We start from the raw sequence: 23,169 nt of genomic DNA on the forward strand, positions 1-23,169 counted from the left end.
TTAGTTTGAAGGATTGCCAAATTATTAGTTTTTTTTGTGTTCCAACTTGTCTCAACTAACCTTGGATTGGGATACCAGCAAGTTAAACCTGCATCTCAGATTAAATGTAGCCACTAAAATGAAAACGATTCTCAAAAAGGCTATGAGAGAAAAATCCAAAATAATAAATTTTGGAGACAAATTTGTGTTAATGGACCACAATAATACCAGTGAAAGCAACTGTATAACAATAATCTAAGCATTTGAAAGAAAAGATTTAGAATATTATATCTATTATGAATGCTATGAATAAGCAGAATAAGTAAGAGGTTGATTCTATTCAAGACTTTTATCCCAGATTTTGAACAAGGCCCTCTAGCTCTCATGATCAAAAGTCTCATTCAAAGCAGAGGCTCTGAACTAACGGCCCCAAAGCTGAACTAGCCTTCTTGACATACATTGTTTTTGAAAAAGGAATGGGCTGGTGACTTTTAATGATTTGGCAATTTCTCTGGAAAATGTGGGTGTGCTAGAAACACTGGCCGATGTCGCCCACTGATAGCCCTCTGCAGAAGTAGCACAGAAGTTACCCCCTCCAATTTGCCACAGATGTCTCCAGATAATCTCACCTGTGTCTACAGCTGAGGCTTCCAACCATCTGAGTTTGTCTTCTCAAGCAATTTATTAAAAGTTGGGAGAAAAAAAAAAATTCTAGTAGATCTTTTATAGAACCTGGAAGTCTAGAAATAGAAATTCAGGATGTTGTTTACATTTCAATAACATGTTGATTCAATTCACTTTTTCCATGGATGATTTATGATAAACAACTTAATTAGTCAACAAAGAAGTACATGTGAAGGTATTTCCATCATTTTTTGGATCTTTGTAACTTCGGGCTGTTGAAAACAACCACCTTTTCCAAATTATCTCTATATCTTCTTTTTGTTCCATGTCAACTCACTCCATTTTGCAAGAAGTCTAAATAGCTTCTGTTAAGTCCATTTTGTAGAATTCATATTCTGATTCAAGATGTGGTCATTACTAACAGTATGTGGTTTGTTTTGGAAGTACTTAAAAAGAAAACATTTAGTTAGAGATTTTGAACTTAAAGTTACATAACCTTGACAATTTCCCTAGTCTCCATAGCCCATACCCACCAATATACTTTTTCCCAAGGATAACACCTAGTTAATAGCTTACTTTTGTTTCCCATCTGCATCCCATGTGGTTGTATGCACACACACACAGAAACATATATGTATATGTACATACAAAATCTATACATATATACACACACAAAGCTAAATATGTTTGTATATACACACATACATACACTTATATATACATCTGTTTACTGCATTTTCCTTATTTGCACACGTGGATTCATATTCATACTTTTCATACTTTGATTTTATTCTGTTCAATGGCTGTATAATATTCATTTGTGGCCATTTCTATTGTTTCTAGTTGCTTCTCTTTTGTGTTTGTTTTCTGTTATTAAAAATCGTACCACTGACATACTTTGCTGATTATATCATTGAGTACCTATATTTAATATTTTGCAACACATTGCCAATGTGTACCCCCAACAAATTAGCACCAACTCTATTTTCCTTGAATCTTTGCCTTTACTAAGTACTCCTGAAATTTAACGTTCTCTATTCTGATTTTCATCTCTACAATGAGTTCAGTTATATACTTTTTTGTATGTATTCTGCATATCTATCTTTGTTTTTCTGTGAAATTCTTGTTCATATATTACATGTGAATATCTGGATTTCAAAATCTCTCTAATTTGGTTATTAGCCTTCAAAAAAATGTCATTTCTCAGCATGGTTTTCATTGGAGTTTCTAGAAAAGAAACCTGATAATCCTTGCTGCTTGTTCAAGTGCCAAGTGTCCAGGGAGTGTTGTTAAACTTGACAACTGCCGCCTGATTGAGATGCCACGTGATATTTCCCTGGGAGCAAAGTTTTTCTCAATATGCCATAGCTATATGGTTTTCTTTAGGCCCCTGTGCCTTGTGATATCTCATAGTCAAAGGTGAAACCAAGGGTTAATAACTATAAAGAGTAAACTGTTCACATACTTCTCTTATTAGACATGGTAATTACCTGGTATCAGGCTGAAAGAGAGAAACAGTGGAGAGTAGTGGGCAGATACTCTAAATCAAAGCCTTCCATAAATCTGAGACTGTTGTAAAGTTCACTCAATTAGCATTTATTGAATCCCTATTGTTAGTAGTCCATCTACTAATTAATTTTTTTGGTAAAATGTACATTGACTTTAAAATTCCTTGTATTAATTTATATAATATTGTATATCAACTATACTCCAATAAAAAAAAAAATATGTGATTTTGGCTCTCAGGCATAGTGTGCCAGGGGTGAAGACTGAAATGAAAAGATAGATAGACTTAAGATTCTAACGTGAAGAACCCTGTCGAATGGACCTTATCTAATCACAAAGAGTTTTGGGGGCAAGAGGGGAGAGCATATTCAGTGTGTGAGAAATGGGATGAAAATGATGTTTTTGTCATTCTCCTGATCAGGTGCCCAGTGGAAAAGTTACTGGTAAGTTCCAGTAACTTTTTGATACCCAGCTGTAGTATCAGAGGCCCTGTTCTCATAACTTCTCCTCCAGCTCAACTCTGTGCATGTGATTTCCCACAGTATTCAAAGGCGGAAAGGCATCCCGTGACTGCATTGGAGAAAATGATGGAGTCAAGTTTTGCCGGCCCCCAGTCATTCCCAGAGGTCCCTTCTCCCAACAGAGGAAGCCAATCTGTCAAACACCACAGGTACAGGTAGCTAATCATGGTGGGAATGGGTGCGTTGACACAATGTATAACACTGGACAACACATGCCGAGGAACGACAACATTATTCAGGAGAGATGATCGTTCTTGCTTCTCCTGTAGTTCCCCACGCAGTGGATGCTCAAGCAGCTCCTAGCAGGCAAAGCAAAGATACCAGCAGGCAGCAATGCCCCTAGAGGAAGCCTAAAGGAACTATTAACAACACCCATCAAGTCTGCAGACACAGACCAGTGAATGAAACAATTGCAATCTGAAAAACTATTAAAAACATGATTTTTCCTAGCCTGCCTTATCACTGTCTGCAAATTTAATGACTAATTCTTCCCTAGGCAGCTGATAGGACATGCTCCAGGTCTTCCAACATGGTTCTCACACAAAGAAAACTTTCCAGGGGGAAGAAGCCCGGCAAATCTTCTTCTTTGGTTTATTAGATCTTCCATTATCAATGGAGTGGGACTTTTTTTTTTAACAAGCTGACTGTAAAAATTGGCTCTTTGGGGGAGAAAGCCAAAAATAAAGTTATCTTATAAAAGTTATAAATTTTACAGCATTCTGAGGCTGAGCAAATTCTTCAGCATCTTCTAGTCCCATGCTGTGTTTATACATAAGGAATCTGGAACTCCAAAAATTGAAAGTTTTGTTCTAAAGTGCCAACATCTGAGACTTGCTAGAACAGACATTATGTTTATGTGCATCCAAAAGTATTGATATGTCGTCAGTCTTTGTGGAAGTTGTCCAAAGATTTAAGCTTCCTTTTTTTAGTAAGAGGTACAGTATTTAAAAAATTCTTAATTATGAAGAGATTAAATGGAAAAGGTAAAAAATAACAGTTGTTCCCAGCAATGGAAGCTAAATGTTGTTGACCCTTGGTTTTCATATATGTAGGCAATATTTTGAAAACCACCATGAGAGAAGTATGCATTATTCAAGGAAACTAACTTCTCCCTCACCTTTCAGGGAGTCGCTAAAAAAGATTTTCTTGATGCTGGCCACATTTACTATGAGGTTTTCACGTCACTCTTGATACTAATCATTAGTACTTGATGGTGATTTTTATTCTTAATCTACATGGGTAGAGACTGAGGTACCAAGGGTTTGCTAAGTTAAAAAAAGAAAAAAAGGTTTAAATATTTTCAACACAGGATGAGATATGTTTGGCTACTGGATAATTGCTTTAGTTATTAACTACAATTTTTGGTTTATATCAATTGGGGCATTTACAAATATTTCCCTGTGAAAAGATTACTTCAGTTAACTGGACCTAGTGGACGTTCTTCAATTAGGGAATTAAGTACAAAATTATTGGCCTTTTAGAAGATGTTTTTTTTCCAAAAGAGCATTTTCCTCTGCTGATTGATTGTAATACACGTTAAAGTGGTATTCCATTCAGTCAAGTAAAATAATTAAGTATAATATTAAGTACTATATTATGTCGTACATGTTTTAAAGTTGATATGATTAAGCAATTATAGCTTCTAATGTATTTGACCTGCAAATACCCTACCCCTACTTTTGTCTGTTGATATACCTCCTCCTAAGCTTGGTTTCTACTATGGTTTCTAGGAATCACTCACAGATCAAATAAGGAAGTCTCTAAGAGACCTTCTTTTTTATTTGGTTCAATGACAGATAGGCAAGGGTTGATTTATAAAGTGCTTTTAGAACTTTGTAAATTATAGTTCAATATATCATAGCTTTTGTTTTGTAAAACATGCAGTAGACTTAAACGTTTTCGTGATTGATAACCTAGTCACTGATTGATTTATACATCCTGCAAACTGCTGTGTAACTTCCTGAATGCCACTGGGTTAGAACGCTTGAATACTTGATTGATCAATAGGTATAGAACTCTTTTTTAAGATGGGTCACTAGCTCATACTGGTAGACTTTTTTGTTGTGACATTTTGGCTAGCTATGAATAATTCATTTCTTTTGTGCACTGCAAATATGACTCATTGGGATAACTCATTTATGAAACAAAGCTGTTAATTCGAAGTCATTATTTCTCGTATTTAGTCCAAAAAAAAAAAAAAGAACCCTCTTTCTTTTTAAAGAAGAAATCTATTATGTCATGTTATACTTATTACATTATATTTTGGCAATATAACTCATTTGTAGACAGCACATGTGTAGGTTTTTTAAGGTGAAATAAGTCCAGGGTTTTCAGTGATTAGTATGAGCCTTTGATTTGTCAGTTTGGGCAGAGGAATCAAGGGAATTTACTTTGTTGAGCAGCTACTAAGTGCCAGACTCCCTGCTAAGCACTCTACATACTTTATCTCTTTAATCCCCATAGCAATACTATGAAAATACCTAAACAAGTGCTAATACCTTTATTTGCATCTCTTCCACCCATCTCTAGGCTTTACCTTTTTCTGCCTTGCCTTGTGCACTAAGAGGGCAGCAGGCTCACTTGCCTTTGGGCTTCTGTTGGTTTCTTGCGATGCACAGGCAAGCATGGAAGGGCAGAGGCCAGTGAGGTCCTAGCACTTCTGCCCCCTCCCTCCCTGCCTGGTTGCCTCAGCTACAGCCCTCTTCCTGGCACTAGCCAGGAGGTCCTCTTCTTACAAGCCCTTTCTCTCTTCAATCAGGTAACTGCTCCTTCCCCTTGTCCTTTCAGTTACAAGGATGGTAACAGTTTCCCGTTGTTACCAGCCATTATGTACAGAAGTATCCTGTATTTTTTTTTCTTAAACAAACAGTGAACACACTTTAGTAAATAGCAAAATCTTCCCAAATGACCCAATATAGAGTGCTATCTATTTTCCCCCAGGACTCTGACTGATATACAAGTACTTTCCCCAGTATCATACAGACCTGATGCAGCTAATTCTAGCATCCAAGCCTGAGTACCCTGTGGACTCCACAATTGCCACTGGATGGTATAGATAGAAGCTGGAAGGGAGGGAAACAAATTAGTTATTATAGAGCTCCTTAAACTCGTTGGCTTAGAGACCTAACTAGAGGTCCCTTGTTGTTAGGCATGTTAGGACTCAATACACTCAACCCAGAAATATTATGATGAAGTTGTAATAATGTTGCCAGGTATGATCTGGTGTTTGCACAAACTCAGGAAGTTAATGTTGGGCTTGACGAATATGAAGTTATAAAGTGTGATCATTTCGCCTTGCCCAAACCAGGAAGGTGGCTACTAGCACTCGTTTGTCAGGTTCTCAAATTCTGACCTTAAATAATATTTGAGAAGTTTTGTATTTATTAAGTGGAGATAACAGTAATGTTTGTGGGGGGAAAACTTACAGAACTCCAAATAATGTAGTAATATGAGTAAAATTCATTTGGGGGACTGGATCCTTTAGAACTTTATTGAAATTTTGAAAATGTTTTTGCTGTTTCTGTGTGTGGTTTTATTGCTATTTTCAGAGCTAAATGAGTAGCAACACAAAAATTCTAAGTTCCCTTATTGGCATCTCATGGAATGTCTGCACAGGAACAGTGTTCACATGGTAGTAGGGTAAATTCAGTGGGGTGGAGAGAGGAATGGATATGGAATAAGTAATGCATCAAATTAGTAATTAATTTCTGTAAAGAGTCTAGTTCTTTGTCTAACGTGATCTATGTAGGGATCTTACCTGAGGTATATCCCGTTTATGCCTTGCCCTTTGATGGCATCTGGCATGGTGATTTGGGTATTTGGGTGTATGAGTCAAGTGAAATATACAATCAGATGTTTATTAAAAGCAAACTCAAAGGGTTATTATGGGATTATATAAAATCATGTGTGTGAAACTTTTGAAAATTGTAACGCACTACAGAATTTAAAGAATCTTTCATTCAATAAAAAAAAGTTAAAGCAAACTCAAAAGAAGAGTAATTTAGGTTCTCAGGATTTACGAAAATTTGAGACAGTGAACTGCAAAAGTAACATATATATTAAGGAGAGAAAGGCAGTTAAAATAAGGTTTGTTTATTCTACCACTAACACAAGTGAAATTTTCCCCATAAAGCCCTTAAGGCTTCTTGGGTTTAGTTCTTGGCAGTGTTTAATAACAAGGCCATTTTTATTTCTATTAGAGGCACTTTTGTAGCTTGGATAATGAGGGAGGATGGGAATCAGGAACTGGAGAATTCCTCAAGCGCACCTCTGTGGCTGGAAAGCTGGTGTTATTTTAGTCCATTGTGCTCCAGACTGGAAAGCCAGAAACACAGGAACTGGAACTTCTTTTCTTCTCAGTCTCTCCAAAGATAAAATGGATTCAGCAACTTTCGATCCCTCCTAACAGATATCCTACAGGCATGGATGGAGGCTGACCTAGAACTTTGAGGATCTAGGGTGGAAAAGCAGTGCTTGAAAAGTTTCAGCAGCCACCTGTGAGGTTATTGCTATGATCAATTTGTTTGTTGGTTTTCTTTCCACCAGCAGGACTCTCTCCTCTTGCTGCAGCCCAGGGCAAAGGAGTGGTATGCTCCATAGGAATGCCTTCAGAAGGACACCCCCCTCACCCCGAAGTAGGTTGGGTGGAATCGTGGGACCAGCATATCAGCAACTCGAGGAATCAAGGATCCCAGACCAGGATACGATACCTTGCCAAGGGTAGGTCGTAAAAGCAATGGAATTTAGGGAAGGTGTTATGAATGATATAGTTTTAAATTGAGTTATTATGTTCCTTGGGGTTTTATTCACTGATTTCATCATTATTTGGCTATTTATGCTTGCTTCCACCTTTGTTCCACAAAAGAATAACTTTAAAAAACAGATACAATGGAAATCGATATTAGGGAAATGTTAGATGGAAAAGATATATAGCATTAAGAAAAAATAAGTGTATAGTCATCTAGACACTATGTTATTATTGCAGTTGCTAAAATAACTGGGAATGGGTCTTTGATTTTAAAAAACAGATTTCTTAGGACGACTAAAGTGTTCCTTAGGTTTGGGGGAAAAAAGTGCTTAATTCTCTAATCACTATTGTGGACAATACCGTAAACAATAACCTGTAACATATATATAGCATCTGCTCCATCGAGCATTCTTGAACAAGTCTCAGTCAGTGTTGACAGAGTATTGTCAAGGCACAAGTAGCTAAACTCAGATCTCTAGTTTCATTCACGGTGCAGGGATGGAAAAATTGGCTTTGGACTCCAGGGCTGTTGGTCATCTTTGCAGTGTAAAAAGTGTCCCTTCCTCTCAGTGGACACAGGCCCTCATAGCATGGTGAGTGGAGTGTAGAATGAATTTTAGCCACCACTCACCTAACCGACACAAGCTGTTCAACCAAATATGGCAGCCCTTATCGAAACTGACTGAATTTCAAATCTCATCTTTGCCCCTAACTACTTGTATGAATTTGAGAAAGTTTTATCATCTGAGCTTACATTTTCTCGTCTATAAATTGAACAAAATAATACCAGCTTTCCTGAGGGTTGTTGGGCAGATTAAAAAGAAATTACATGTGTCAAGGGCTTGTACCTGACACATGGGAAACAGAGAAGGGGTACTTGTAGCTATTGTCACAGGAACCATTATTCTTATTAATTTCAAGAGCAGTGCAATCAGGCTTTACTCCAGAAATTCCAAGAATCCATTTCTTCACTCAAGCCAGGTTCTTGTTGCATCTAGTTTTTCTCTCTCTGAATCAACCAGGCTAGGTTTCTTTGCTGCTTTGGTCTGGGTGATTTTTCCACCCTGTCTGTAGCAAGTTAAAAGCCAAAGCAGGTTTGAGGTCTGTCCCAGACTCTTACCTTTGTCTTTTCTTCTGGGTGATATGTATGCAACAATGCCATGTCTGACGAATCTCAGCTACAGATTTCTGTAGGAAGACTAGAAGATAGATAGGAAATAAATAGCCTGGGTCTGGATTTTGTAATTTTGAAGCAATTCCAAATAGACTGTAAAATATATTTGGTAAGATCTGAGGTGAGATTTACACATTCAACATAACAGCTAAGTTGTCCAAAATGTATAATACAAGTCAAGAAGTAGTTTGCATTTCTCTTTGCCTTATATCTGGAAAAGGGGCTTGCATTTAGCCTATAATTAATCATGTTTCATAATTACTTTTCTTCTGAAATCACTAATAATGTCTGTTACTTAGGTGTTTTTTTTTATCCCCCTGGGGTGAACGTCCGAGTGAGAATGAGTGAGGTGCAATCAAGTTTTTGAGAGATTTTGTGAGTGGAGAGAGAACCCAGCCCATGCTGTCTTTCTTCTGTTGGGCACTGTTATGGCTATCGTTTTGTTTTGGTTCAATCAGCATTGGGTTTGGAATATTCTCTCCAATTGGCTAGCCACCTGTATTTTCCTATGTGATATGCACCTGATGTTGATAAATGGTGACTCGTATAAGTCACTGTGTGCTCAGCACAATGTGTCTCAGGGAGCAATCTCATTCTTGACAACAGCTATTTCCCACTCCTGGGGGACTGACCGTCTCTCCGGACTGGAAATGGGATTGGTAATAGAATTTCACAGCTAAAGGCCCTCTTCAAATCTCCTCTTCAAATCTGGCCCTAGCCTGGAGTGGGGGGTGAATGAATTTATAAGAGGCATCTGATGCTTGTTTATCAAGCATGTGGGTGCTGTCTGCTAGTTAGGTTCCCGGTGTATATGATGTCTCTCCTTGACACTAACTTCAACCCAGCTTGAACCCAGCGCCTGACTTAGTGAAGCTTGAGGAGGGAGTCAGGTAGAAAGGAGCCTCTTCAAGAGCCTTTCCCCGGCTCAGTGGATTGGTGACAGCCATGGCAGTGGCTCACAGAGCTGTGAACTGGGTTATGTCAGGCAAATCAAACTAATGGAATTGTGTACTAGACAGAAAGAGATGGAATCACAAAAGTTAGATTGCTACCTTCAAAGTAGAAGGGATCGAAACATACTGATTATCCACCTCACTTAAATAGCAACTTTACAAACTTACATTCAGTTATTCTTCAGGAAGTGTACAGATGAACGCACTAAAGATAGCAGAATTTAAATGGCTAACCCAAGGTGGGATAGCCCACGTAAAAGAAGTGGATTGAATACCGGCCTTTCTGACTAAGTAAACCACTAAACCAGGAAAGGAATGTGAAGAAAAATCACAGTCATGGATGGTGATGTGTAAATGGAATCTCTAATTGTATGGCTCCAGAGGGAGAAGTAGATTCCTTCAATTTAGTCAGTTCATTCTAATTCCATATGCACCAAGAACTGGGTCTTGGAGTCCTCTGGGGAAACACTGATTTCTTGGCCTGACCCCTGAATTACTGGGAATCAAACCAAATGACTAATTGTTGAAATCTTCCCTCTTTAAAAGGATGCTTTGACTCACAGAGTTACAGAGGAAATGTACTTGTGATTACTTTGTTGAGGAATTGGAGGAAGGGCAGGCCAACCAGTCCAAACTGGTGTTTTACAGTCAATGAATGACAAGCTCATGGATCAAATGTGTGACAGTAGTCGTTGACTCTGAAGGGATACAGAACTCTGAGTATCTTCTAATCAAGAATCATACCTAGAAATGTAACTCTCACTTCAACCTCTGGAGAGTAGTATCACCTCCTAATCAAAGACCAGTGCTAGGACACTCACAGCAACTCTAGGAAGGAAGGGAGGATTAGTAGTGTGCCTGTACTGGAAGAGTGAAAAGGCATTCCTTCAGTGAGTTCTCAGAGCAGTCCCTCTAGATCAGTATTGCTACCTGATGGTTTTAATGAATGAGAGAATTAAAGTAAGGCTGCTGTGTTTGTCTGAGATTCCAGAGCATGTCATGGTGGTGAGACTTGAAATCCTCTCTCATCCAAAACACAATCACATTTTTGGAGCGTTCTAATTGTTTAAAGTGCATCTTCATGTTAGGGCAGCATTTTAGATTTCAGTTGTTGCCAGCGTGTGATGCATACCTGGCTTGTGAGATGATGTGTAAGTTGACTCCTTCAGTCGTCAGGCAGGCATAGTAGAAGACCGCTCCAAGTTTGGCTTGAATTACCTTTGATTACTTCTTAGTCATGTGTTTTGCCGAAAGACTTACTTTCAGTTTCAAGTTCGGAGGATTTGTTGGCAAAATAACCACTCAACACTTAATTAAATAAGAAATAAGAAAGCTTATTAGGTTAGTTATAGCAGAGAGATAAGCAAAATAGTAAGAAATAAATGTATTTACAATCACCAAATTGGGGAAACACCTCCATCCAGATCCAAGCAACGCTGTGAAGTCCCTTGAACAGCAATCTGGAGTCCCAGTTGGAAGGTCACGGGCGGTGTGTCCACTCCATGGATGAGACACTTCAGAGTGCAGCCCGAAGGAGTCCTGCTTTTAATGCCAAGCCGCAAGCTGATAATCATCGGCTTATGTGCAAATATGCAGCTCTGGCTATCATCATAAATGCTCTGATCTCTAGTCGTAAGTCTCAGAATGTTCACTGATCCCCGGGATTTGGCCAGATTCCCAAGGCCCAGGAAGCTTCGTGACTTACTCTCTTCTCTGTTGGTTCGCAAGGCTTGTTAGCACCGTTTCTGCTGACCTGCATGTAGTCCAGCAGTTCGGTATGTAGCTCCTTTCAGGGTCTTTGTTTTCAGTCAAAGGTCTATTGTAGACTCTGAAGCCTGAACAAGACTATTAATTTTTTCAACATCATGTCACATTGTGGATTTGCTGAAGCGTCAACAATTGACTGAATCCTCTAAGATATTTACACCTTTATCCATCATTTTTACAACTAATGTTTAGATCCAGGTATGAAGAATTGGCACTATCCCCATCACATTTCAACCTGTTAGATTCTACTCACTGAGACACTCATGATGATCCACGTGAAAGACGATTTTATCCTCATTAGATTTCTGTGCCATTGGTGAATCTGATAGCAGACATTCTGTATCTTCGTACACATTAATGGTGCTAAGGAAAGAACACAAAAGCCTGCAATTTGTCCCCTTTCTTCTTGTTGAAATTGATTCATTGATCAGAACCTTTAGGTTCAGGTTTTCAGTCATAGAACACTAAGGAGAAAGTCCTTGAGGTCCCCCAGGGACTTTTCTTTGTATGTGGCTATGTAATTTGCACAGGTAAAGATTTTACATCTCAAAAAAGTTTGAGATGCCTACTCATTTCTGGCTTTGATAGTAACAATTAAGACAGCGTGGGTTTAACTTCTTCCTCTGCTGCTTACCAAGGGTGTAATTTGGGGCAAGCCCTTTGGGTATTCCTTAGTCCAGTTTATTTATCCATTACGTGGTAATAAATAAACCACACAGTTTGTTTTTTTTTTTTTTAATCAATGGAGGTAATTAGAGGTGAAAGTGCTTCTTGAAAGCTCTGTGTGAATGTTTGTTAGTTCTTGTTGTTAACTGGGATATTAAGGGAGTGTTTACCTTGAAGTTCTGTTCATGTATTCCTGAGTCTGTTCCATCAAAATTTATCGATTGCCAACTCCATACTAGGCTCAGTAAGAGAGGGTAGAACACAATGACACCTAAATTTGTTCCCCATCTTTTCACACTGTCTGGCAGAAAGACAGATCTCTAAATTGCTCCCATCTTGTCTTTACAATAAAGGTTTCTAATATTTAGTATGCAACACACTTCATTGCAATTATTCTTTCCATGTATAAACATGATTTTTATTTACATTATAATGTAAGACAAGGGGAATGAGATTTATTATATTGAGGATGAACATGTTTAGATTATGCTTAAATTTTCATGTTTAAGGTTAAAATTGAGGAAAAATAATTGAGAAATAGAATAAATACTACTGTTCAAGTCCCCAAACTACATTTCCGTGAACCTACGATATCCCTGCCTCACTTTTTGGCACTGGAAAGTTCAGAGGCAATGGAACATTCACTAGCTCTGAACAAGCAAGAGGGGGGCCAGCCAGATTCTGGCATATTTAAACCACTTGGAACAGCATGATGGCGTTCTCAACAAGCCATTACCATGCACCCATGAGCTACCTTACTTGGCTCCAGAAACCATGTGAGGAACGTTACTAGCTTGGTCGAGGCCCTATGGAACTCACTTCATGTTCATCTCGGGCAGACAGAGGAACTGTATGCCTTTCATCCCATCTTTTAGGCTCAGCAAACTGGCAGTGAGGCAGTTCCTAACGAGCAGAGTGCCAGTGGAAATTGGATTTGGTCCCCCTACGGTCAGTGTGAAGCAGAGAAACTCAGGACTGTAGTACCTTGTTGCTTAATATTGGGCTTCCTGATTGCCTCCACCTAGGGTGGCCACAAGGAGTCTACACTGGACTAAACCAGGGCTGAGAGGGTGGTCAGGTTGATGGAGTGGAGTAATGCCGTTATGGGTTTCCTGTTTGTCACTATGGAAGGGCCACACTTACCTGCTCAATCCCCATTTACTTTGTATTCTAGGATAGAGGTCAGGAAGACTATATCCCACCTGCCTATACAGCTGTGGTGTGTTGAAAGATCCCTGGACTTAAAGTAAGAAGATCTGGGTTTGAGTCTCAGTCTGTCACTTATTTTCTGTGTGACCTTGGGCAAGTCACTTCACCTATCTGAGCTTCAGTTAACTTCTCTGTTTAACTGGGAACATAGTTATCCGTCTCATGGGGTTGCTGTGAGAATTCAGTGAGATGGTGCATGTGGAAAGTGCTTTGTTGACTGAATAGTGCTCTCAAGAAGCTGGGAAGAAAGCAGAATATGTAACACTTTGTTTCTTTTTCAGGTATTCATCCAGTGGTTTAACAACCCAACAAAATGCATCAATAAATATGCAACTGCCTTCGAGAGAGACAAACTCCTATTTTAATAGCTTGGATCAAACGGACCTGATGGGATATTCATCCCCAAGGGCCAGTTCCGTGCCCATCATCCCCTCAGTGGGTCTAGAGGAAACCTGCATGCAAATGCCAGGGATTTCTGAAGTCAAAAGCATCAAATGGTGCAAAAACTCCTACTCTGCTGATATTGTCAATGTGAGTATTCCAGTCAGCGATTGTCTTATAGCAGAACAACAAGAAGTGAAAATATTGCTAGAAACTGTCCAGGAGCAGATCCGAATTCTGACTGGTGCCAGGCGGTCAGAAGACTACGAACTGGCCAGCGTAGAAACCGAGGACAGTGCGAGTGAAAACACAGCCTTTCTCCCCCTGAGTTCCACAGCCAAATCAGAACGAGAGGCCCAATTTGTCTTAAGAAATGAAATACAAAGAGACCCTGCGTTGACCAAGTGACCTGAGATGTAAGAATCTGTGCGTTCTATGCTTTGCTCAACAGGAAAGAGAGGAGATTAAATACAAATTATTTATATGCATTAATTTAAGAGCATCTACTTAGAAGAAACCAAATAGTCTATCGCCCTCATAGTGTTTTTTAACAAAATATTTTTTTAAAGGGAAAGAAACGTTTCAGGAGGGATAAAGCTTACCACTAAAGCTTTTGGGTAGAATTCTGAATACAATTTTATTTAGTCCCGACACTGTCCTCTTTGGCTCTTAGTAGCTGTGGGCAATTCAGACCCTCGGCCCCAACAGTGCCAGTGACCTCATAAAAAAGTGCTGGCAGTTACCCTGTTTCAAAGAGAAGAGGTGTATCCCAAGGGTGGACATGCCAGTGAGCAGGTGGCCCTTGCCATTGGGCTTGCCAATCCCTAAATTCCTATTCACTCGACAGCCTCATCACAGGTTATGTCACGTCAACGAATGTAGTGTTTTCTATTTACTTTTTGAAGAACGGCACAAAGACTCTGGAAGGAGAGGGGCAGGAGACAGAGGGAGTCACGGGGCAATCTTAGCCACTCTTACGTGCCAGCTTCCTCTGAAATTTGAAGGCACAGAATCTCAGAGGGAGGTAAGAAATTATTACAGAAAAAGAGACAAAAACATCACACTGTCGTGTCACTAAAATCATGCTAATAGCTAATAGAAATGTTTTCGTTTGAGATCGTTTAGGGGCTCCAAAGGAGCATTTCTCAGTGTGTGTGCCTGTGTGCGTGTGTGTCTGGGCTTGCTCACTTGAGCACCGGTATGCTGTATGCACATATGTTCCTTGTGCGTATGTGTGTGCATGTGTGTGCGTTAAGCTTGCTAAAATTTGTTCTGAAACATCAGGGAATCTAATATTCAGAAAAAAATTTCCCTCTTAGATCTGTTCGCTTTAAATTTTTCCATTAAGTATAAAGTTCAGTTAGTAAATCAAGGTCACGTGCATGGTGGGGTCCTATAAAACTCTTGACAATGTCTAGACTATTTTCTGATGTGAATATTTTTGAGAGGAACAGCTATTGGCTCTTTAATGATATCAGTATCACAAGGCGAGTTGGGGATGTGTATTTTGAATCATGCGTACTTAAATTATTTATACAAGCCAATGATCAAATTGATAGTTACCCTTTGTTTTCTCATTACTTTTTGTAGTAAGTCTACTACGCGTGGACCAAGACATTGGCTTCTGTGGTTAATATGGAAAGAATAAATTGTTGAAATCACAAAGCCCAGACTATTCAGTTCACAGGAAGCCCCCCCCCAAAGAACAGTAAATTGTGTTGTACGTTCATTTGGAATAAAGCAATATTTTTACCACTGCTAAGGTGAACTGAAGCTTCTGAAGATTTGTCTGTTTTATTTACCCTTATTTTCATGGGGCAGTCAAGGAAATTAGTGTTCACATAACCAGTCTTTTTCCAATTATTGGTGGTGTTGTTATGTTTACACTGTTTTAAATAAAAAGGCATAGTATTTGAAAGCATATAAAAGATTTCTTTTACTGAAGTTTGGGAAAACCTTGATTAAAACTTCCTATGGAAGACTCACATTCCACTGAAAAGGAATGTAACTAACTATTTCTGAATCAAATATTGAATATACACAATTCTTATTTAAGGTTAAGCTGTTTCTGTTTAAAATACATTGCACATTGCTCTCTGAGAACATTCTTTCTTTGATAATAGACATAAATAATAGACATAATGCCATACAGGGAAAATAAAGAACATTGTGTTCTTATCAACACTGTTTAGAGGAAATTCAAAAGTCTCAAATGTTGAAAACATTTTGGTAGAAATGCATTTTATATTTAACAAAAGCTTCGTGGCGTTCATTAGTTGTCCCACTATTGTTCCTTTGTTTTGAATATAGAGGTAATACTAGACTCTTAAAAAAGATTATTACAACTTTTTAATGTCTCATCTAAATTCTCATTTAGAAATATATCTTTGGGAAAATTTTAGAAAAATGGTTTTAATTAACTGGTGTATAAAAACCCCATAATTTGCATATTCGATATGCTATTGTGTTGAAATTTATCACAATTATCAAACATTCACTGGAAGTCCTCCCAAGTCAACCTTGTCTTGGGTTTTTCACTAAAATGCTACCTGTTTAATATCTAAATGGATTCATACAGAATCCACCTAATTAGGAGTTTGTATATTTTGTGACTCACTGCAGTTATTTCTTTTTTAACATCTTTCACAGCAGTTATATTAATATATCTTTTGCTCTAAGGAGATCGAAGGTTGTCAATCAAACTTAAGTCCTGATCCAACCCCTTATTTGTTTTTTTAAAGTAGAGCTATATATTATGTGATTATAAACAGCCTTGTGCATTCTAAAATGTATGAAAGTTACACACATCCACTGGAGGCCCGATGTAAAGTTTAGAGATAAAGTTATGTCCAAACTGATAGTGGAGGCAAAACTCCTCCGTAAAGAACAATTATTAATGGTCACTTTCAGTGGTCATTTGTCTCCTTTTGGAATATGAAGCTCTCCTGTGAAAAGGGTCCACACTCAAAAAGCACCTCCTTTGGGCACCAGCAGACAAGTGCTGATAGCATCAAGACTTTCAAAGTTGATCTAACGTGGCCAACACCTGGAGACATCGATACCTTGTCCTTCAAGCTCACGTGCCTACAGAGAAGTGTTTATTTCTACAAGACACTTGATTTTGCTTCATTTTCCCTGTATTTGTTATGTGAATATGTATTTGGAGATTTGGTAATTAAGTTAGTTGCATATTCATTATTTACTGGAGAATGAATGTCACTCATTATTTTTCACTCTGCATCATCTTCTGATGTCTTTTTTTAGAAAGTGTGTGTTATTCTGATTTGCCAGTGACTTCTATAGAATGCTGTTGTTCAAAATATATGAACAATTTTATGCTAATGAGAAATAGTGGACATTATGTTGGAGAATTGGCATCTAAATTCTCTGATTTTTGTATGCATATTAAGTGCTCTATGTTTTACACTCTTGTCCAATATCTACCTTGCTATGGGTGAAGGACTAAATATTTGTAGATAGATCAAATCTCCAATGCTTTACATTATTTCCAAGCAGCAATAGCAAGGTCCTCTGGAGGAGAAACAGTGCTATTTTCAGGACTCCACAATTAACCTGTTTTGATCATAACATATCAGACCTACCAAAAAGAGAACAGAAGGGCCAAGCAGATTTCCAGAGAATGATCACTGGCTTATGAATTGACTGACAGCTACAATTTGAGTGGGGCTTTTGGCGACTACGGCTAAAGCTCTCAATAACCAGATCTCCACCAGAATAGCTTGATGTATGCAGTCGTCACTCACACTTACCTTGCAGTATGGTGCTATAGGAAACCATGACTCCCTAAGTGAGGGGGGATGGTGGTGACTCCTTTGATTCCAGCCCTGTAAACCAGAAAATATTGCCCTTAGACAAGTGCTATGAAACATTTCCCAAATGAGTATACAGTATACCTAGGAACACAGCAGGAGGGGTGGGGTTTTTATTTGAGCTTTTGGTATCCAGGAAACATTTTATATATAAAGAATACTTTTTAAATTATTATTCAATTGTATAGATTCAGTACAGTGTATTCAATGACAGCATGTCTGTACTCTGTTTGTACTTTAGTCTACAGAAATTCAGTTTTCATCCAAGAAAGACCAGCACAATTTTTCTGGGCTGTTCTCAATTTTAAATGCATCCCAATATGTCATGGGAAATGAGGCCTTTAAATAAGCTTTATCTCTTCCTCTTTTATTCTTTCTTTCCCTTTTAAAGAAATAGTGAGGGTAAAGGAAGAAATTCATTCCTTAAGATCAACATCGTTCTCTCGTAATAATCTGTTTCCTACTGTGACTACACACACACACGCATACATACATATATAAGTATATATAAAATATATATGTATATTACATTTAGGTGTTTGATTATTTTGGTGGCTTTATTTTTGCTTCATTTGACAAATATTAAAGTGATTGCCTCATGGAATGCCAACGAAATAAAATCATTTAGAAATCAGCCAACTTGGCAATGTTTAGGTAATACAGGCATTTTCTAGTTTTTTCTCTTTCTAAGGTAAGCAGAAATATCCTTGGGTTGGAAAATTCACAAGACCCTGGAGTAGAATATCTGCTAGATTCTCTCTTAGAAATGAAGATTAAACTATGGGTATATATGATTACTGTCCCTATAGTGTATAATTTCAAATATATTTTTTTACAAATTTAACCATTAGATCTCTCAAAGGGGCCTAAACAGGTGTCTTTGACTTCTCGTGCCCACTGAACTCTAGTAAGGAGTTGTGGTGAGGGCAGAATGGTGGTGGGGAAACCACATGTTAATGTTGGATACCCAGTGAAGATGTGAAAATACTAGCAGAGACTTAAAAGTACTAGGCCTCTAGTACTTTGATAACTTTTTGTCATAAAAACCTGTATTGATTGCATGTGTATTGTTGCCTATGAAAGAATTAATGATGCGATAGCAAATAATTCTTATTGTTGGAAATGAATTAGAAAATCTTTATATTGGAAGTTGTCTTTGTGAAAGCTTCTAATTTAAGTATACATAATAGTAGCTCCATGACCCCATCTGTCAAACAAGGAGGATGATCTAGTTCATCTCTGATTTCCCTTTCAAATTGGATGGAATGCTAGCCAATCATTCCAACTCAGACTTTGCCTCATTATTTGTCATCCAGTAACATAACCCTTCGGAAAGATAATGGCTGTAAGACTTCAAAATTATTGGAATCTGTATATCAACCTGTGAATGACTTACATTTATAATATTCCATTTAATTTCCGTGGAGAAATAGACAGGATCCCTTTTGTAATTGTTGTTAAAGTAAATTTACCTAGGCCAGGTAATAAAGAAGAAGGGATGGCCAAGAAAATATCTAATTTCAAAGCTTGAGCATCAAAATTTGCCCCAGATTTTTGAGTCAGTATTTGTCACAGAATTTTTTTTTTAAGAAACTGTAAACTGTGGACTTTTAATGAAGCCAGAGCAAAGGGTTCTGCAGAGAAGGCATGAGACCTTGAAGCTGTTCTCCTCTCACAGAAGCCGTGACACACTCTCATTGGATACACAGGATATTTACTGATATTTTCAATTATTTGCATCTCAAACTTCTTAACATAAACTCTCCAATTAATAGTGAATATATTCTCTGGAGGCTCTATTCACATTATAGTTGGAAATAATCCTGTCTTTGGGGGACACAATAGACCAAAAAAATGCAGAGGTTACTTACTTAATTTTGGTTGTAATTGCTGTTTTTAACAAATTAGTATCTGTTGGCTCTTCCAGCAGCATCCTGAGTAGCATTAATTCTCCCATCTATAATTTATCTTCATTGAGGTCAACATCTGAATTCCTAAGTATTTAATAAAACAACACAGAATGTTGAAAACCTGAATCAAAAACAGTACACCTCTTTAAATTGTGTTGGTTTTTAAGGTTATACGGATTCCATATAGTTGTTTACAAAATTTAAATAGAAGGGAAAAAAATCCACATTTTCTTAACTTGTTTTTAATATATTTAGATGTCTGATAAACCACTCACACAGCCTTGTTACACTTTACATTGATACTTTTCTTTCTGAAATAAATTTAAATGTAAGGGCTTAGACAATCACACACACACGCACAACACAGTACACATGGTGTGTTAAAACTCAATGTTGTACTCCTTTTCCTTAGATTTTTCCTTTACAGGTCACCCAAGGATGTGACACTCCAAACTCTTATGACATGGAAGACCTTGAATTCAGATATGTTCCCTGGGAAATGCCTACAGCAAAAAAAATATAGTGATTATCTTTAAGGTTTGTTCTATATAGTCTGCTTTTGAATTGTATCTTTACCAATAAAAGTCTAGAGAATAGATACATTTGTTCAAACTGAAACAAATGGAAGAATGGAAAACTTACCTTAAAATCACTACACATTTTCCAGTAGCCAATGTACATATTTTAAAGATAATTAGTGGGAAATTAATTGGCTCTTTCTTACTTTTTCAAGGATGCAACTGTACACATTAAATCTAAATAAAAAAACAAATTCACTTCTTAATTAATATATTTGACCAATCATATTTTAAACAAAGAATGTAAGTCACACAGAGAAGAATACATGCAAAATGGTCAGCAGAATATTTTTAGTTGTCATTTAAAATAAATTTACCAAAACTGATCTTTTGTGCCTGTGATAATAATTTTGTTTCAAGGAGTGTATATGTATCTCCTTTATCTTCTTCCAAGAAAACATTTCAGAATGATGTCCACCAATGTGTGGGATATGAAAGCTATGGGAAATACTATGAGCTGTATGTCCCTTGACATCCTAGTAAAGTTCCATTATGTCTGCACTTCGTTTCCAGGGAGATAAATCATATTGCTTATTAAAAATTAAGAAGTGAATTTAAGTCAATCTAGTAATAATCTTGACTTCCATAAGTTTACATATGTGGAGGCAATTTTCCCCATCATCCCTTTTCAGTAGGCTTTGATGAAGCTGGACACTCAGATTCCTTTAGGTTAGATTCTTACTGCATGTTCCTCTTATCTCACTTCTCTTTTATTAAACAGGGAATTTTCAGCTAAAATGAGACATTGATGTGACTTGGTAGAAAAAAATAGCTTTGTTCTTTGAGTTGTATTACTGGGGGAATAAACTAGGAACATTTCAAATGTGATTATAAGGTTCATGACATTAACCAGTATCTTCTCATATACAGACATACCCCAGGGCCCTTTAATTTTCCTAATATTGTTAACAAAATTTTCAACCTTCTTATTATTGTTGTTTACAACAATATTTTCCATTTTTTAAGAGACAAAGACAAAATCATCCATTCACATAAAAGAACAAAACAATAAGTAAAACAAAGCAATCATCCTTTAAACAATGACCAAAACACAAACCAATAACAATATTTGTAAAGGCTTCAAGTAAAATACTGAGTAAAAATCAAATCAAATCTAAGGTTAAAATAATGTAGAGAAATACTAGCAAATAGTTTGCATAATACAGTTTTTTCATAATTCTTCTGCATAAGTGGACTCTTCTTTCCATAATAATATTTAATGTTTTAGAACTTCTATAGGGCATTAATTATACCTATTTAGTATATTTAAATGTACAAACATTTAAATATACTAAAATGTCCACTTTGCCATTTCTTCTAACGTGACACAAAGTTTATGAAAATTTGTGTAGATAAAGAGATAGAAAAAAATAGGGAGAATTATAAAAAGAAATTATTATCTATTAACCTCTCCTTATTTTCTCATTGACACCTTTCACTGAATGCTCCCATATTTTAAGCTAAACACAGAAGAAGCTACTGAATCAATTATGGAGGCAGATGCAAACATATTTTGAGAATTAAAATGTCTGATACACAGATACAAGGAGTTGCAGTCTTCCTTGGATCCAAAAAAAGCTGAAAAGTACTGTATAGCACAGAGTTTGAGAAATGGGGAATTATTTTGATTTTAAAATAATTTGTCCTGCAGAGTCCATTCATTACAGCTAAAAAAATGAATAAGCATCACTGTGAGTCTTTTCTCCATTGAAAAAGAAGTGTTAGGCACATTATGCCATGAAAAGTTATACAATAGAAAGATTTAACTAATAAATTTCTTTTTGCTTTGCTTTCTTATCTTACTTTAAAAATAATGTTACTGAAAGTGTGAAAAATAAGAAAATAATCGGCATGGATTCAATTATGCTAAGACCATAGTAAATAGTGTCTTTATATACTTTCTTCTCATTTTTCAATATATATATGTATATATCATATATACATATGTATATATATGTAATATATATGTATATATCACCATTATTTTCCTACTGTGGTTTATTATAACTTAAAAAATAGTATATCATACTATACCATGGTAATACATTGTCTTTGTAAACAATTTAAAGGCTAAATTCCAATTTGTTCTTCTATTATGACTTATTTAGACATTCTATTATTATTTGAATTATTCAAATAATATAATTATATATTATATAATTATTATTATTTAAATTGCTTCCATTCATTCACTACCCTGAGTAATTCCACAATTAATATTAAAATACACATTATTTACTCTTCCTTTCTTTTGAAAGGAAACTGTGGGTCCATGAACAAGTGTCATAGTGTCCATATACCCTCAAAATTGTAAATAATGTTTGTGTATAGGTTAGTATGTACATTCTTTGGTAGGGAGAGGAGGTCTATCAGTAAAAATTTTATAAGGTTAATAAGGAGATCTGTGAACTTCACTGGTTAAGAATAATTTTTTGAAATAATGTCTTGGTTACACATTATAAGAAATTGTATGGCTGGGTTAATGAATATGGCGTTTTTTGCTTTCTTTTTTTTTTACTTTGTTTTTTTTAGAGCAGTTTTAAGTTCACAGCAAAACTGAGAAGAAGGTACAGAGAGTTCCCATATACTTCCTGCCCCCCACATGCATAGCCTTTTCCATTATCAACACCCCCACCAGAGCAGTACATTTGTTACAACTGAAGACCCTACATAGGCACATCATAGTCACCCAATATTCATAGTTTACATTATGGTGCACTCTTGTTATTGTACCTTCTATGGGTTTTAACAAATATATAATGACATGTATTCACTATCATGGTATTATACAGGGATTTTCACTGCCCTAAAAATCCTCTGTTCTCTACCTATTCATTCCTCTCTCCTCTCCCACTCCTCAGCAACCACTGATCTTTTTTACTATCACCATAGTTCTACCTTTTAGTATGGCCACTTTGAAAATTTATTTTAGACATTGCTCAACTGATTTCTGGAAGTGGTAATATATGCAGTTTAAACATCACCTGAATTTTTTTATTTTTTATTTATTTTGCTTATCAATATAACTGTAATTGGTTTAGATTTGATCAGAAATGCATCATTTTAATGAAGCTTAATTTTAACTTTTAATTAGAAAAAATGTTACATGTTTACACAAAGAATATATAAGAAGAAAAAAAAACCCACCACAGGAGATAACCACTATTAATATTTGAGTATATTCCCTTCCAATATTTTTAGTTGAATAAATATATACTTTCCATATTTTAAAAATTGGAGTCATCTGATACTTAAAACATTTTGTCCTGCTTTATTAACTTTACATATGGTCTCAATAATTTCCTCAGTTTGTAAAGTATCTTC

At 36.7% G+C, this 23,169-nt stretch overlaps 1 protein-coding gene across 4 annotated transcripts in view; it reads left to right on the forward strand.

The window, feature by feature from the left end:
* NRG3 (neuregulin 3) overlaps positions 1-13,935 on the forward strand; it is a 1,080,447-nt gene extending 1,066,512 nt beyond the window's left edge. For 2 of the 4 annotated variants that reach the window (XM_068548901.1, XM_068548902.1), the window contains exons 7-9: positions 2,652-2,779; positions 7,179-7,349; positions 13,428-13,935. In XM_068548901.1, the coding sequence (XP_068405002.1) occupies positions 2,652-2,779; positions 7,179-7,349; positions 13,428-13,935 (807 nt within the window). Of the gene's footprint in view, positions 1-2,651; positions 2,780-7,175; positions 7,350-13,111; positions 13,184-13,427 lie in introns of all 4 variants that reach the window. The other 2 variants (XM_068548899.1, XM_068548903.1) reach the window with 2 other exon arrangements.
* The last annotated feature ends 9,234 nt before the right edge of the window (positions 13,936-23,169 follow it).

Source organism: Eschrichtius robustus, chromosome 7 (assembly GCF_028021215.1).
Source record: "Eschrichtius robustus isolate mEscRob2 chromosome 7, mEscRob2.pri, whole genome shotgun sequence".
In the NCBI taxonomy this organism is placed as follows: Eukaryota; Metazoa; Chordata; class Mammalia; order Artiodactyla; family Eschrichtiidae; genus Eschrichtius; species Eschrichtius robustus.